The following is an 18534-nucleotide window of genomic DNA, read 5'->3' on the forward strand; positions in this document are numbered from 1 at the left end:
TACACAATGAGTGATGTGTCGTTCGCGAACGACCCCGTTCTTCTGACAATAAAATGGCAGCCGACTGTTTTCGTCCTCTATTCCCGGCCCTCAGTCTTCGGTTAAAGCCACGTGATTGGTCAAGAACGCAGCAGTGAGGGGATGTGGTTTAAACATTAAAGAGACAGGCAGACGACAGTGACAAGAGTTTCGAATTTGATACTCAAAGGATACCTATCGATGAAGGTTTCGGACGTTTCACCTCCTATCCAAGAGGCTTCGTCAGCGAACAAAAGTCTTGAAGTAGTTTTGGGAGATTTTAAGTCATTTTTATTGGTGTTTTTCATTTGACTAAAAATATCAGCCTGCGTGCTTTGGGTATTTTAGATGTTCTAAAACCATTTTCTGATGTCAGTTAGGAAACAAAAAAATGGTGTCGGTTGTCCTTTAATACTAAACTAGCACAACGGGTGAAAAAAAGAGGTCTGTTTATTCCAGAATTAGTGGGATTGGTGTTGTACACACGTTCATTTTCTCCCTTGAACATACCATACGAGTTCTATCCTAAATTCGCCATTTGTCAGGGATCGTTTCGATAGAGGTCCACATGAAATATATTTTATGTTAATCTGATTTTAATATCAGTAATCATGATAAAAATCAAAGACAATTTAATAACGAATATGTATTTATTCATTGTATTATTGTGGCTTTATTATCTACAGTGCACCAACGAATTTAATTGTGTAATGACGTATGGAGGAAAAAAAAGAGGGCTAAAGTCCGATTGTCGTGAACGCATCACAAGCCTGCGTCCGGAAAACCACGTGACTTCCGCTAGCACGTGACAGTGAATGGAAACCGGATCGTCGTCATGGCTGCAGCGCCGCAGTGAGTTTGTATTTATTACTTTGTGACAACAACATAAATTTATTTTATTTTTTTTAAATGCGCGACACTGTGTTTCGCAGTGATATCTTAATGCTGTGCCAACTCGATACCATCGTCACGCTCTCTCAGCCGTTGTTTGGAAATTGGCTGTCAAAAGCCGTATGCAACCTCACAACGAAGGTTCAATGTCCAATAACTCATTAAAACACAATATTCCACAAATCAATAACTTACTGTCATTATACAATTATAGAATATGTAACAATATTCAATATTACGGCAGTGCTGGGTTCTTCATCGACTAGTTTCTCAAACGTAAAAAAAAACTACCATGTATCCATCCATGGCTAGATGGATAACTATTATTATTATTATTAGTAGTAGTAGTAGTCGTAGTAGTAGTAGTAGTAGTCGTAGTATTGTTATTGTTATGAAGTGCTTCAGATGATTGGTGGATTTTTGTTCGAATAAATCATTCAATCAATTATACTTCAATACTCAGTTCAGAGGGGCCTTTTGCAAAACTTTATTTGTATATGTGTTATTGTACATATAAAATGTATATGAGCATTTTATTTAATATCAGTTCAGACACTTAAATCTTGTTTAAAAATGAGTATACCGTACTAGTATGATCATTACGCTTATTAAAATTTGATATGTCTTTTATTACATAAAATAGTAATATTATCACTTTCTAAATCTCAGGTAGGTAGGTAGGTAGGTAGATGTTTTTAGATAACAAATATAGAATGTATATTTCTTTTATACATACAACCACGTTTTAGGTAGGTAGGTAAGTAGGTAGGTAGGTAGGTAGGACAGACAGACATGTTTTAGATAACAAGAAATATAGAATGTATATTTCTTTTATACATATATCCACATTTTAAAAGGAGGTCTCTCAATAATCATTGCAAATCAATAAAAAATAAAAATAAAATAAAAAATATGCCGGGTCCGAGAGGACAGTAATTTCATCTGTGCTGTATGTCATGCATATTAGCATATTTGACAATAAAGATGACTTTAACTTTGACTTGACTTGAATTAGAGTTTTGGAGGGGATGGTTTTTTTAATCATCCTATGATGTAATCATTGATCTGGTTGCCTTACGATTGTAAGAAACACACACACACACACACACACACACACACACACACATACACACACACATTCCTGTTTCAATTGTTTTGTGAGGTCCGGATAACTCCAGATAAGGAGTGAGGACCACCGTTGCTGATAAGTTTAGAGAAGAACTAGTGTTCCATTTGAACACTTAAATGTCAGCCCATTTCCCACTTCAACTTCTTTAAAAACAAAGCAATAAAAAGCAGAATTGAAACTGAAATAACAGCAGGACTGAGGTTTCTGAAGGGCTACATTCAAAGTCCTCACCCCTGTAGTGAATTTGGTTAAAATATCGTTTGGCTTTTTGTGGTATGAACTTTTTTCCTCTCATTAACCACACACACACATACACATAAACACACACATTGAGTAAAAAGTGTGTGTATCTACGTGTAATGAAAATACACACCCAAAAAAATCATTTGGGGTAAATTTGTGAAGACCTCTGAAACTTTAACAGATGCATATAGAGACCCTCTAAAAGCCTTTACAATGAAAAACTGGTGAGGACCGGCCAAAAGGTCCTCACTTGTCAAAAAATGTCCTCACTACGTATGGTATAGAATGTTAGTGGTCCTCACAAGACTGATCATACAAACGCACACACACAAACACAAAGTCCAACCTTGATATTTTGTGAGGGTAGTCATTCATTTCATAGAAACACTGCCCCCCCTGTCCTCACCCTCACTCCCCACCTTGTTGCCGGGACGTGTAGATAATCCATCAGATATGACATAATAAGATTTGAAGTGGTGTGAGGAGTCACCCCGACTGTGCAAAGATTAAGGTAGTACTTTGACAAGCTTGTAACACGGCGGGTCAGATAGCAAGTCTCTCTTTTTGTTGATAAGAGACAGTCTATCTGATCCTGCAAGCTGAACTGTACTCAAGGTCGATCCGTAAACCTCGTAAACACTGTTATTAGGACCTGTGCGTGCGGTGCGAAGGTCCCTCTTAAAATTGCTGGGGTTGTTTCGTTGTTGTTATTTCTGGCCTTAATAAATCACAATTTTGAGGACCTTTCTGTACTTCCAGGGGTCCTTCAGAGAGCAGTTTTTAAGATCCATACTGGGATCAACGTGTACATTGAGTGACAGTGCACCTGATTGGATTTTATGAAATCATGGCTGCTTTTCTAATTGACCTTCTTTCATAAATGCGTACAACTGTTCGGACTTGGGTGTAACAGATTCGTTATACACTGCCATTTTTTTTTTTTTTTTTAATTTGGGATTTGAAAATATGACATAGAGCGCCATTCCTCAATTTGTTCAGGTTTTGGTTTTTTTCATTGTTTGGATGCCGATAAAGCGCTGGCCATGGCCTCTGGCAATGTTTTTTTTCTTTTCCACAAGGGGGAAGCATTTTCCTTATATATATATATATATAGCATCGCATTTTGGACAAATGCCCTCATTTCAAGCTAATATAACTCCATACCCATATAATTTAGGAATTAACTCTTATTTCTGATGAAAGAAAGGAGTCCAAGGTTTCTAACGCTGTATTGCATATTTATGTAGTCCTAAAACTCAATATTCTGTGGGTCTTGTGATTAAAGTGACTATGACAAAAACCCTGGCACTTGAGTGGACAGATTTTTTTTGCACATCGTCCGGCAGTGAATTCGTTAATTTTGCAAAAGGATATCCCAAAACGTTCATAACGTGACAGCTATGCTAATGTTTAAAAATGTTTATTTCATTGGAAACGTTGCTGAACAGAAAAAGTGACAAAACATAACATTAAAAAAGAATGAACAAACTTTGGAACTATAATGAAAATGGCACTGAATAAATGACAATTGTCCTGCAAATTTTTTTTTATTATTATTATTATTATTATTATTATTATTATTATTATTATTATTATCGAACAGTTGTACGCATTTATGAAAGAAGGAGGCCCAATGGGTCAATTAGAAGAGTAACTGACATTTTTTTTCAATTCTATTTTAGCCTCCCTGAAACATTTTTTGATTGATTTCAAACAAATATTTATTATTATTATTATTATTAGTAGTAGTATTAGTAGTAGTAGTAGTAGTAGTAGTAGTAGTAGTAGTAATCGTAGTAGTATTATTAGTATTATTGTTATTAGTAGTAGTAGTAGTATAGTGAGTATCATTATTATCATTATTATGTATTATTATTATTATTATTATTACAGTAAAGTCTCGTTATATCGATATTCAAGGGAGTCCGAAAAAATATCGATATAACCGGGACTATCGATATATCCGACCCTGTTTGCATGTAATTTTCTCCGTGCGTGCATAGAAATAGTATCGATATAACCGGGACTATCGATATATCCGATATCGATATAACCAGACTTTACTGTATTATTATTATTATTATTATGTTTTTATTTGTTTGTTTATATCTATTTTTTTTTTTTTTTTTGCTTTCAGACCGTGCTTCTGGCTGGGTAATGACACCCTCCGAGTGTCCGCCGAGCTTTTCACGAAGAACCGCGAGCGTCTGTGCTGCGAGCTGAGAGCCAAAGGAAGTGTGCAGTCCTCATCGGTTGTGGTGCTGCAGGGCGGCGAGCAGCAGCAAAGGCACTGCACCGACACAGACCTCCTTTTCAGGCAGGTTAGTGGTTGATTCGCAAAGCTGCATTACTTTAACTCATTCACTGCCAGATGATGTGCAAAAAAAAAATGTGTCCACTCCAGTGCCAGGGTTTTTGTCACTTTCACTCAAATTGCAGGACCCACAGAATATTGAGTTTTAGGACGACATAAACGTTCAATGCAACGTAAGAAACCTTAGACTACAGGTGTCAAAGTTAAGGCCCGGGGACCAAATCCGGCCTGCCAGACAATTTTGTTTGGCCCGCGAAAGCAAATCTAACTTTGAAATTTAAAACAAAATCACTGAAATAAAAAATAATTAAAAAAAACTGTGAAATTCCATGATGTACTGATGATGATGATGATGATGATGATGATGATGATGCACTTTATCAGCCCCCAAGCAAGCAAAACCAAAACCCGACCAAATTCTGGAATGGCACTCCTATTCATGCTTTTCAATTCCCGAATAAATTCAGGAATGGCAGTGAATGAGTGAAATGACCAGGCTGTGGTCATGGTCAAGAAACTATCGGCCGAAAATGGGGGAAGTGGTTGATTTCTTTTCCTCCCGTGCGCTTTCGTACTCAAGGAGTCTTTCTTCCATTGGACCTTTGGGGTGACTGAGGCTGACTGCTATGGAGCTATTGAAGTAGACTCCGGAAAATCCATCCTGTTTGTTCCAAAACTGCCTGACAGCTACGCCACATGGATGGGAGAGTAAGTTTATGTGTTTCTGGAAGCTGGAGTGTTTGGGGTCACAGTAATAATAATAATAATAATAATAATCATCCATTTCATTTATAAGCGCCTTTCAAAACTCTCAAGGTCACTTTACAGTCACAGGATAGGTTTTTCTGTGGGTGAGCAGCGGCAGCCACACGCGCCAGCTTTCACTCAACCCGGAATCACTCAAAAAGATAAAAAGCTAGCTAGCTAGCTAATAGATGGCCAATAGATAGGTAGCTAGCTAGATAGCTAATAAAATTCCTGACTCAAATAGCTAGCTAGCTATATAGCTAGTAGATACTCAAATAGATAGAAAGTTAGATAGCTAATAGACAGCTAATAGTTAGCTAGCAATAGCTGAAGCTGTAACAAAGCGCTAAAATGGATAAAAGGCAAATCGTGGAAGGGAAAAAAAATTGCCAGAGTTCTGACCAGCGCTTTATCAGCACCCAAGCATGAAAAAAAAAAAGAAAAAACGGACACATTCGGGAATGGCGCTCTGTCATATTTTTATAATAATAATACATATAATGTCTAAGCGCCTTTCAAAACTCTCAACGACACTTTTGTGCGGGTGAGCAGTGGCAGCCATTCGCGTCAGCGTTCATTCTACCCAGAAGGAACCATATGAGTTGCATTTCACCAATGGAAATTAATTCAGCCAATATACGCATACAGCTTGAACACTTACAAAATACAAATAATAAAGCAATAAGTAATGTAAACTTGGTGTGTTGACAGGATCTATACCAAAGACCACTTCCGGAAGAAGTATGCAGTGGATGAGGTGCACTACACCTGTGATGTAAGTCTACGTTTTTAGCTTTGCTTTACCCGGGTGTTCTCATGAATCCCCGGAGTTTTAACAGGCTATATTCCATGGCCTGATTGCCCCATTTGCTCTGGCATCACCTCATCAGCATAACTATAACTATGTTGCCTGTACTGCCGATTGAGGCCCACTAGTATTATCCCTGCAATGTTAATAGTCTTTTTTTTTTGAGAATTTGTTTAGTCTCTCCAATGTATTGCTCTGGTAATCAGACCAGTCGTAGACCCCATACTCAGTCAGGACAATAGAAGTAATCAGTGTAGCCGCAGGAAGTAGTCCTCTGCTCCCCCCCCAAACCTGAGAGCGGGGACCAATCATAGCAGAGTCTGGCACCGCCACGTCTGGATAGTCAGGATATATATAGGGCCGAAACTACCAGCAAAAGATTTTAGTTCGCTGACGAAGCCTTTTGGATGAGAAGCGAAACGTCCGACACCTTCAAAGAAGTACAGATGACGGCTGAAGAAACCTTTTCATCGTTAGGAATTAACTTTTTAACTATTTTAACTCCAGACCCATACAATTTAGGAATTAACTTTTTTTCTGGTGAAATAAGAGACTATTGGGTTTCTTACCGCTGAATTGAATGTTTATGTAGTCCTAAAACTCAATATTCCGTGGGTCCTGCAATTTGAGTGAAAATGACAAAAACCCTGGCACAGGAGTGGATACATTTCTGCATATCGTCTAGCAGGGAACGAGTTAAGAATAAACTTTTTCTTACGGCTTCCCCGTGGCGTGTGATTCCCACCTCGGAGGGGGGTAAGGGAGGGCTACAAACGTCAATCTGCCGCCGCTTCCTCTGCGACAGTCACAGCGGAAGCCTTCCAAAGACTGAAACGCCATAATAGGGCCTTTCGTCCACCTTAAGTGTCACCAGCAGGGACTTGCACTATAAGCACAATAGAAAATCGCCATGTCAATATTGTGACCTTCGGAAGTGCTGCGTGCATAGTTGAGATTTACAGAGATTTATTTTATTTATTAATCTATACAAGCAAGACTCACTGCTTGGGCACATGTCAAAATATTGAGCCTGCTTTGACTTCATAAGAGTTTTGCTTCAGAATGTTCTCCTACCTCAGGTTCTTCTCACTCAAGTGCAAAACATGCATTTTAATAATAATAATAATAGCCACCTAAATAGCTAGCTAGCCAGCTAATAGACCGATACTCACAGTTTGTGGCAGTGATGGTGTTCTACTATTTGATTGATTTATTTTATTTCTATTATGAATACGGTGATACCTTGGTTTACGAAGCTCTTGGCTTACGAACTTTTCGGTTAACGAACGTTACATTTATGAAAATTTTACCTTGGCATACAAACTTTTTTCGTACACCAAGCTGCCTCAATGAGTGACGTGGCATTCGCGAACGAGCCCGTTCTTCTAACAACAAAATAGCAGCCGACTGTTTTTGTCCTCTATTCCCCACCCCCGGTCTTCGGTTAAAGCCACGTGATTGGTCAAGAATGCAGCAGTGAGGAGAGGTGGTTTAAACATTAAAGAGACAGGCAGATGACAGTGAGAGAGTTTCAACTTTGATTAGGCAGAGTGTAGACTGCAAGGTTAAAATATCCCATCAATCAGGTTTCACAAACAACCCGCACAAGCCATCTGTACACTTGATGCAAAAAGCTATCAACCCAGTTAAACAGAACACAATTGATGAGGAACTAGGTAAAATTATAGCAGGGAAAGCACCTACAAGGGATCATTCCTCAAGATGGTGAAAGAAGAAGGTTACGTTCCTCATCAAGTGTTTAATGCTGACGAAACCGGCCATTCCATTCCATCAAGCCATCAACGACCATCACAAAGGTAAATAAAACCACTTTATTATACAGTATAGTGTATTTCTTTAATGATAATACCATAGCACATTTATTATACATAAAATAAGGTATATTTTGTGTAGTTTTAAGGATTTGTAAATTAGAAAGTAGAAAATTATGTTATGGGGACCTGGGAACGGATTATTCTCATTTTAATGGTTTCCTATGGGAAATTAATTTTTGGGATACACACTTTTCACCTTACACACTCTGTCTGGGAACCAATTAAGTTCTTAAGCCAAAGTATCACTGTATATTTATTTTAAAACCACCATTCCTTTTCTTTTGCCCTCAATAGTTAAGACAAATCATTTATTTTCATTCACCAATTTATTGATGGTTTTAGATGCCCTTCAAGTGCTCAGAAATTTGAATTGGCCACCTCGTATATATGTTTGCTTGTCGAGTCTATCACTTGTGAAATGACTCACCTTCACTATTCCGAGAAACCGGCTCCACTTTATCGAGACGACCTTCACAGATGGTCACATGTGTAAAATTAAAGGCATGTGGTAAGTTGGAACACTCCCCCAAGGCGGACAGCGGTTGTTTCAGGAAAATGTCACCTGACATTTCGGGCTGCGGGATGAGCAATAAAGTCATTTGAAATGGCGTCTCAATGGCGACAGAGCCACGGCGACACCCGGCAACCGCAGTCTCACTCTGCAATGTGTTTATTTGTCATTGTTTTTTTTTTTTTTTTTTTTTTTTGGGCAGATTGCTGATGTCCTGGGCAAGTCGAAACCAGCCGTCCTTCTCACATTGGTGTGCTACTTTATTTCTTCTTACACTCTCCTCCTCCGGGGGTCTCACAAAAGTGGTTTGAAACAGGGAGGGGGGGGGGGGAATCAATGTTTGATTTCAAAGATGCAAGTGGAATTTTGAATGAATACATTTGGAATTTTCCTTAAAAAAGGAAGGAATATAAATTATGAGAATGATATTGAAATATGGAGTAATTTTTATTTGTTTATGGTCATACCACTGAATGACAACATCTTACTACAACTCCTGCAGTGTCATTTCATGATTTTTTTGATCATATTGTCCCGGCGGTGACGCCCGGGACAATATGATCACTTTGGAAATTCTAACAGCCATAAAGCTAATTGATTAGCAATCGTATGGTTGTACGTATGATAAATTGTCACTTCTACTCCGACTAGTCAGCATAGAATACAATTATTTCTTTTTGTTTGCTACTTTTGACGCACAGAAACTCAGACTTGTAAGTAAGTAAGGCTCATTTTTCCAGGTTTCCAAATAAAAGAGATAAATATCTAAAAGCTAACTAGCTTTCTATCCGAGTTACTTAGCTATCTATTAGCTAGATAGCGTTCTATCTGAGTTACTTCCGGGTTGGGTGAAGGCCTAGCTAGCTATCTGTTAGCTATCTATTAGCTAGCTAGCTTTCTATTCGAGTTACTTCCGGGTTGAGTGAACGCTGGTGCGTGTGGCTGCCGCTGCTCACCCCCAGAAAAACTTATCCTGTGACTGTAAAGTGACTTTTAGAATTTTGAAAGGCGCTTATAAATCAAATGTATTATTATTATTATTATTATTATTATTATTATTACTTGTTTACTCAAATCAAAGATACGTCTGTGTAAGCTCTCAGTCGTACACAAGTGGTGCATCGATGAAAAGGTTTCTTTAGCCGTCATCTGGACTTCTTTGAAGGTGTCGGACGTTTCACTTCTCATCCAAGAGGCTTCGTCAGCGAACTAAAATTTTGCTGGTAGCTCTGGCCCTATATATATATACAGTATCCCTACTGTCCAGAGGTGGCGGTGCCAGACCTCTGCTATGATAGATCCCTGCTTTAAGGTTGGGGGGAGCAGAGGACTATTTCCTGAGGCTAGACTGATAACTTCTAATGTCCTGACTGATGGTCTACAACTAGCCTGATTGCCCCCCAAAAAATTTCGCTCGCTGATGAAGCCTCTTGGATGAGAAGCGAAACGTCCGACACCTTCAAAGAAGTACAGATGACGGCTGAAGAAACATTTTCATCGATCAAATCAAAGATGGTAATTCATTTAACAATACGTTGGTATTTATATGTATTTAACATTTAACATTCGTTTTGTGTATTTGTTTACTGTGTGTGTGTGTGTGTGTGTGTGTGTGCTTGTGCGTCTGCTGTAGCGAGGACAGAACACAGACAGCGGGAGTGTTAGCCGGGAAGCCTCCTTTGAAGGAATTAGCAAGTATGTTTGCTTTTATGGCATTTTGCTTTAGGTGCTTTCAAGCATTATTTTAGTTGTGTAAAAATGGCATTTATTTATTTTTAATACTCCGTAACTACGGGGTCTTGCGCCTTCTCTTTTCCGGATAAACAACGGGTTGAGGAGATTAGAGTGTATAAAGTGCTGTTTGGCATCAGAAAAAGCAGTTAAACAAGGATGGGCTACAAACAAAAACAAATAATAAATTCAATAATATTCTTATGATTGTTTATTATTATTATTATTATTATTATTAAAAAACGGACATTAAATGTCAAGGTTTGTATTGTCTAACTGAGCTACTTTACTTTTGATTCAGATTCCAAGTGAACAACGTGTTGCTGCACCCGGTCATTGTGGAATGGTAAGCTGTCAAAATTGACATTTTGCAAGACATTTTATCATACAGTGATACCTCGGTTTACGAACTTTTCGGTTTACGAACGTTAAATTTCTGAAAATTTTACCTTGGCATACGAACTATTTTTTTTGGATACACATGGAGCTGCTATAATAAGTTATGTGTCGTTCGCGAACGAGCCCGTTCTCCGAACAAGAAAATGGCAGCCGGCTTGTTTTGGCCCCGCCCCCAGTCGTCGGTTAAAGCCACGTGATTGGTCAAGAACGCAGCAGTGATGGGAGGTGGTTTAAACATTAAAGAGACAGGCAGGCGAAAGAGAGAGAGTGACAAAATGGATATACTTTAGTTTGCTGAAGAAGCATCTTGGATAAGAAGCGAAACTTCCGACACCTTCAAAGAAGTACAGATGACGGCTGAAGAAACCTTTTCATCGACCTTCCTCATCAAGTGTTTAATGCTGATGAAACCGGTCACTCCATTCCATCAAGCCATCAACGACCATCACAAAGGTAAATAAAACAACTTAATTATACAGTACAGTTCATTTCTTTAATTATAGTTTTAAGGCTTAGAAAAGTAGAAAGTAGAAATATATGTTTTATGGGGACCTGGGAACGGATTATTCTCATTTTAATGGTTTTCTATGGGAAATTATTTTTTGGGATACACACTTTTCGCCTTACACACTGTCTGGGAACCAATTAAGTTCGTAAGCCAAGTTATCACTGTAGTAGTCATTTTGGTCATTCTAAGTGACCAAGAATAAAGAAAAATGAGTTTTTTTTTAGACTCTATTTTGTAATATTTGAATTTCACACTTAACAACATCCTTGTTTTTCCATTTCATGTTTTAACTTTCACTTGGCCTTTTTGCGACAAAGTCATGCAAATCTTCACGAATCAAGTTTGTTTTGCCCTCCCACAACCAATCCACCCCCTCTCATCCTCGAGCCGGCTAGTCATGATAGAATACGTGCACGACTGCTCGTTCCCCGCATTAGACTTTGGGGCCATCAGATGAATTGACATTTCTGGCCAAAATGAGGCGGAATGCTCTTGAGTCACACACCCCCTGTTGAGAGAGGCGACGTCTCGTCCGCGTGGCAAAACAACAACCCCCCCCTCCTACCATTTGTCACATGGCTCTGCACTAATGCCTTGCCCTTTCACTCTTCGTTTTCCCATGGCGTTTTTTGGTTTGTTTCTCATTATTTTCCCACACGCGGAACACCTTGTGCCGAAATCATACAACGATAACACGCATGTATTGTCATTGATTTTAGGTGCAAAGGCGACAAAAAGTTATCATCATGGAAATCTTATTTTATCAATCAATATCATATATATTTATCAATATCAATCATCTTTGCCCGTCTCTCACTCCTCACACCACTGCTATCCTCGTTCACAGTCTTGTCTGCCCCCAAACTTTGGAACTTACTTCCTCCCAACATTCGTAACATCGATTCTCTACCTTCAAGTCCCATCTCAAAAACCCACCTATTTAAAATTGCATTGTCTTGTTTCTGTTTATAATTGTATTTTATTTATCATAGTACCTATGCTTGTCTGTGACTGTAAAGTGTCCTTGAGAGCTTTGAACGGCGATTAAAATGTAATGTATTATTATTATTATTATCCTTTTGGCTTTTCCCTTCAAATGGTCACCACAGTGAATCAGTGTCCTCCATCTTTAGAGGTTTGATTCGCATGTTTGTTTTGGCCAAGCTGTTACGTCGGATGCACTTCCTGACACAACCCTCTGTATTTATCCGGGCTTGGGACCGGCACAATAAGACACTGGCTTGTGTCATCTTGTGGCTACAGAACAAGCAACTCTATGAACTTAATATAGATGAAGATTCTCAGTAAAAGGCTCCCAAACACAAAATGATCATCGGCACAGCAGCATTCAAATAAAGCAAAACTATACTCACCATTTGATGACAATGCTTTGATCTTACCGGGAAAAAAAAAGGAAATATATAAATTTACACTAAGACATCTTGTGAACCGTCTGTGGCCACAACTGTGATTTTTAGCAAAATAAAATGTATTATTATTATTATTATGATTGACACTTGTGGGTTGATGCAATACAGCTACATATATCAATATTCCTTTCTTGATACTTGCACTATGTACAGCTTTTTATGAAACGGTTTTGCACATTTACAGTATACAGTTGACATTTTCATTTACACATTGACATTAATATGCTTAGAATATGTTGTTTTCTATCCTTTCACCCCCCCCCCCTACCCCATCCATCCCCTTTGAAATTGCTGCTGTGGGCTGCAGATTTCCCTATTGTGGGCCGAATAAAGGTTTTCTGATTCTGATAATGATTATTATGATGACAATTTTCAATTACTGCATTTACAGCTGACCAAGTAAAGGTGGATCAAGGGAGTAAACTAACAATAGTTCATTAAAAAAAGGAAAGAATGCATTAAACTTTTCTGGAATTCATGTTTTGATGCTAGTGTATGTTTACTGCAACTTGTGAGTTTTAGCAAAGCTTGGAAAGCAAGGTTTTTAGCTGTATATGCCACAAAATAAAGAAAAAAAAATCCATGACATTTGAAGAGAATATCTCTTCCCGCAGTATACTTATTAAGACCTAGGTGGCGCTCAAACTTCTTCTATGTCAATAATACGAGTCAATTACTCGTTTTAACACACGGATTTGTTCACTCCCGTTGACAGATTTGAATCGCATACATCCACTATTTGTCTTTTTCTGTCCCCGCAGCCGTCTGATAAAAACGGACATGGAGCTTGAGGTACTGAGGTATACCAACAAGGTGTCCAGCGAAGCCCACAAGATTGTAAGTAGCATCTTTTAGCACAAACATCGACAGTATTAACATGTTACTCACCAGCATGTGTGTTTTTTTTGTAGATCATGAAGAGTGTGAAACCTGGACAAAAAGAATATGAAATGGAAAGGTAAAGTCAGAAGTAGGTCAATCGGAATATAAAATCTAAGCGCCACAATATTAACATATTGTCAAATGATAGCTCCAGAATTAATAATCATAATAATACATTTAATTTACAAGCGCCTTTCAAATCACCCAAAGACACTTCATTATCCATTCATTTATTATCCTTGTGAAGGTTGAATATTTCCGATAGGTCTTGGATATCATTAAAATGTCTTTCTGAACCTAATAAAGTGGCCAGTGAATCTACAATATCATACACCTGTCATGTGTGTACTTTTTTATCGCCAGGTATTTATTAGTTACGATAGTTTACCTCATTTTAGTACAATGGCTTGTAAAGTAAGTACCGTTAAGTTAAAGAGTATTACTCATTTAACTACCGTTGTCAAATAGCTAGCTAGCTAGCGAGCAAACGAGCATTAAACTACACAAACTACTGTCGTAGGATAGCTAACTCATTAGTCACTCTTTAGTAGTCGATATACGTTAAATAAGTTATTTAGTTAATGAATAATAAATTGTCCAGCTAGTCAAATGCTGTCGTAAGTTCTTTTAAATTATATGTAAAATAACATGCTAGCCAGCAAGCTAGGCAGTTGTTTTTCTCAGTCAAATAATAATACATTGTTACGTTACCTCACTAAAAAGGCTCTCAAATAGTTTATTTAGCGAGTCATCCAGTCAGGCGGGTGGTTTAAGTTCCCTAAATATTCGATAAAATAATGTAATATCTTTATCAGGATCGCTAGGTTTTAGCTAGCAAACCATGAATCTTTTTACAACTCAATTAGCCGCATGTTTTGTTTTGCAGATTGTTGTTCATTAATTTAATTTTCTTCAGTAATATTATTTAATAATTCAATATAAATGTTCTTTATGTATTACCATATACCATGCATCTTTTTTCTTTTCAGCCTTTTCCAGCACTACTGCTACACTAAAGGAGGAATGCGGCACACCTCGTACACTTGCATCTGCGGAACGTGAGCGGGCTTTCTCTTTTTATTACGCGCTGACAATATTGCAACATAAATAAAATGAATTCCGATTGTCTTTTTAAATTTAATTAGTGACAGGGTTATGCATGAACGGCTGCTAATCAAACACTGTTGTTCTGTGCATCCAATACCGCGCGTAATGAGTTTTTGTCCGGGATTGCTGCGTATTAGCTTAACTTTGTGTTTACAAACAAAGCGTTGTCTTGATGAAAAACCAGAGCCGAGTCCAAACCGTGTGGTGAAATTAGGTCGTCAAAGGCGATTTTAATCGACATTTTTGAGACTGACGGACAAAAGCCAATAAGTTTGACACATTATCTTGATTTGAAATGAATCCAACAAGACACACTTTAGCCTAACAAGGACCTTCTTCACTGATCGTAACAGTTCATTGGATCTCATATTAAGAGTCGACGGCAATGTTCATGTTTTTGTTACGCTAGTGTCTTCAATTCATCTCATCTTATAATTAGAAACTTATTTCAAAGTAAATTGTGGTGTCTCTACATCTATAATATAATTTGATGTTTGACTTTGTGACCCACAGGGGCAATAATGCTTCTGTTCTGCATTACGGTCACGCTGGGGCTCCCAACGATAAAACCATAGTGGATGGTGACATGTGGTGAGTGCTAAAATGTTTCTTTATTTTCATTGATGTATATATATTTTTTGACCTTCAGAACTAAACATCAAATGGGTCCAAAACCTCCGTATGCTATTTAAGTCTTATGATGGTGATAATTATTTGTGTGAATGAGAATCGACACAATTTTTTTGTTTCCTAACTACATAAGAAAAACGTTTTATATCATCGAAAATACCCAAAACACGCAGGCTGATATTTTTAGTCAAATGCAAAACACCAATAAAAACAACTTCACGTGTGCTAAAACTGTAAAAAATGGAGCTGCGGATTGGGGTTTTTAAGAAAGTCCCGCCCCCAGTTCGCTCGAGAATTAAAACAATGGCTTCAGATTCGGAGAAGATGCTTTCTTGTTACTCATCCAGTTATGAATATAATTCAAATAGTTCTGAAGATGAAAGCATAAATGTTTGCAATCGATTAAAGAAGTCCTCCCATATCAATTCGAGCCGTCATGACTCCAATGTAGCGTCCGGGAAAATGTACGAGATGGCGCCCATGCTCCGTTGGAAATGGGCTGATTTGTCTGCTGGGAATTTGTGTCAACTAGTATCAGATAGTAGTCTTGGTGCAACACACAACGATTCACCATCACGTTATTTATGTGTTTTCCTTCTAATTTCGCCATCAACACGAAGATTTCAGACCAAACAAAGTACGCAAAATGCATTGTGTGTCGCTTTCTCGGTCAGGGGCGTTCCTTCAGTGACGTAACGTGAGGACTCGTCACCAACTCGAAAACAAGATTTTCTGAATATTCAGCGCGAGTCTTAAAACGTAAAATATAACTATATGCCGTGTAATATTTGTAAAATGCGCTCGGTAGAAGTCATTTGAAGTGATTTTACAAATTATGGACGCAACTTGTCCGGAGGCGTCGGTTGTCCTTTAAGGGAAACTGATTTCAAACCCTAACAAATTAAAAGACTTTTTTTTTTTTTTTTTTTTTTCCCTCCGGTAGTTTGTTCGACATGGGCGGCGAGTACTACTGCTACTCGTCAGACATCACATGCTCCTTCCCCGCCAATGGCAAGTTCACCGCTGACCAGAGGGCCATCTACGAGGCGGTCCTAAAGGCATCCAGAGCCGTCATGGCCGACATGAGACCAGGTGATACTGCTGTTAACAGCGATATAACTATTAGGATTATAAAACAGCATGTATCAAATTATAATTAAACGTATCAAATTATCAGGTGTGAAGTGGACCGACATGCACCGTTTGGCTGACCGTGTCCACCTGGAGGAGCTTGTGAAAGTTGGCATTCTTAAGGGCAGCGTAGAAGACATGATGAAAGTCCACCTTGGCGCCGTTTTCATGCCACATGGTCTGGGTCATCTGTTGGGCATCGACGTGCACGACGTGGGCGGTTATCCCGAGGTGAGACCGCTGTCCTCGACGGATACTGAAAACTGGATAGTGGATCATGCGGTAACAAAGGTGTCCCGCAGGGAGTAGAGCGCATCGACGAACCCGGGCTGAAGAGTCTGCGGATGGGCCGCCTGGTCCAGGAGCGAATGGTGCTCACCGTGGAGCCTGGCATCTACTTCATCGACCACCTGCTGGATCAAGCCTTGGCCGACCCCATGAAGAGCTGCTTCATCAACAACCAAGTGCTCAGTCGCTTTAGAGGCTTTGGCGGGGTCAGTGTAGCCTGTATTCATTCCTTCGAAACCAAAGTCAGCGTGATTGCTTAGTTCACTCGAAAGGTTATAGAGTGATACCTTGGCTTATGAACTTAATTGGTTCCCAGACAGAGTGTGTAAAGCGAAAAGTGTGTATCCCAAAAATTAATTTCCCATAGGAAACCATTAAAATGAGAATAATCTGTTCACAGGTCCCCATAAAACATCATTTTCTACTTTGTAATTTTCTAAGCCTTAAAGCTACACAAAATATACCTTATTTTATGTATAATAAATGTGCTATGGTATTATAATTAAATACATAAACGGTACTATATAATAAAGTATATTTATTTGCCTTAGTGATGGTCAATGGCTTGATGGAATGGCGGGTTTCATCAGCATTAAACACTTGATGAGGAACGTAACCTTCTTTCACCATCTTGAGGAATGATCCCTTGTAGGTGCTTTCTCTGCGATAATTTTATCTAGTTCCTCATCAATTGTGTTCTGTTTAGCTGGGTTGATAGGTTTTTGCATCAAGTGTACAGGTGGCTTGTGCAGGTTATTTGTGGAGCCTTATTGATGGAAATTTTAACCTTGCAGTCTACACTCTGTCTTTTAACTATCAAAGTTGAAACAAGTCCAAATTTCACTGGTTTCTATCCATTTTGTCACTCTCTCTCTCTGTTGTCTGCCTGTCTAATGGAGGTGGGAGGTGGTTTAATGTTAAAACCACCTACCCTCACTGCTGCGCTCTTGACCAATCACGTGGCTTTTACCAACGACTGGGGGTGGGGAATAGAGGACCAAAACAAGCCGGTTGCCATTTTCTTGTTCGGAGAACGACACTCATTGTGACAGCTCCGTGTGTATCTCGAAAAATAGTTTGTATGCCAAGGTAAAATTGTCATAAATTTAACGATCGTAAACCGAAAAGTAAGCTAAGGGGTTCATAAACCGAGGTATCACTGTATATATATTAAGCAAGCACGTTAGTTTGTTCATTCACTTAAACGTCAGTCAAGCCATTGCTCGGCATATTTTCCAGTTCGTCAATCTATTGATCGCGTCCTATTGAAATCATCTTTCCAGGTTCGCATTGAAGATGACATCGCCGTCACCGCAGATGGCATTGAGCTGCTTACCTGCGTCCCAAGGACCGTGGAGGAGATTGAGGCCTTTATGAGTGCCTCAGACAAACCTTTCAGCCCGCTTGTGTGCAGCCAAAGATTTTGATTCACCACAACTCTGTACATATTCAAAATGAAACAATCAAACAAATACAAGATGAACAGATACAAGTTTGATCATGATGCAAACTAACAAAACAAACTAACATCAATCAGTTTTTAAACTTTTTGACAACGATACTAGTGCAGCGTGTTCTACCGGAAACAAATTCCTTGTGTGTCCTACATACTTGGCAATAAAGATGATTCTGATTCTGAAATACTTAGCACCCCAGGAACTATTTTTTTTTAAATTGACACAAAAATAAATGGTGTATAACTGAATAAAATGTGATTTTTGCAACAAAAAAAAGGCAGTTGCCGTTCTCCATTATTTAAAGGGTGTTTGGTACTTGCTTATAACAGCCACTAAATGGCGCTCTTATTTTGTAATGTAACCATTACCTTTTACCTGAACAGTGTAGTGTCACGTTTCTTTGAAAGTTCGAAAAAAATATGTTCAAATACAGATTGATTTTGTTTTTTATTCTTTTTAAGAACCACCATATGTA

The 18534-nt window shown here is 38.6% G+C and overlaps 1 protein-coding gene across 2 annotated transcripts; it reads left to right on the forward strand.

The window, feature by feature from the left end:
- Nucleotides 1-777: 777 nt before the first annotated feature.
- On the forward strand, nt 778-18493 carry pepd (peptidase D). Of its 2 annotated transcripts, XR_016114555.1 has the most exons (16): nt 778-870; nt 4419-4602; nt 5176-5303; nt 6054-6117; nt 8699-8746; nt 10130-10191; nt 10529-10573; nt 13326-13401; nt 13476-13522; nt 14436-14504; nt 15067-15144; nt 16127-16275; nt 16361-16545; nt 16617-16808; nt 17886-18144; nt 18241-18493. XR_016114555.1 is itself a non-coding variant. In XM_088993052.1 (15 exons), exons 1-15 carry the CDS (start codon nt 854-856, stop codon nt 18027-18029), a joined length of 1488 nt encoding a protein of 495 aa, XP_088849178.1. In that variant the 5' UTR covers nt 778-853; the 3' UTR covers nt 18030-18493. The 2 variants fall into 2 exon arrangements, 1 of the variants encoding a protein (XP_088849178.1); XM_088993052.1 differs by having other exon boundaries at nt 17886-18493.
- The last annotated feature ends 41 nt before the right edge of the window (nt 18494-18534 follow it).

Source organism: Hippocampus bargibanti, linkage group LG03 (genome assembly GCF_051943395.1).
Source record: "Hippocampus bargibanti isolate YZ-2025 linkage group LG03, ASM5194339v1, whole genome shotgun sequence".
In the NCBI taxonomy this organism is placed as follows: Eukaryota; Metazoa; Chordata; class Actinopteri; order Syngnathiformes; family Syngnathidae; genus Hippocampus; species Hippocampus bargibanti.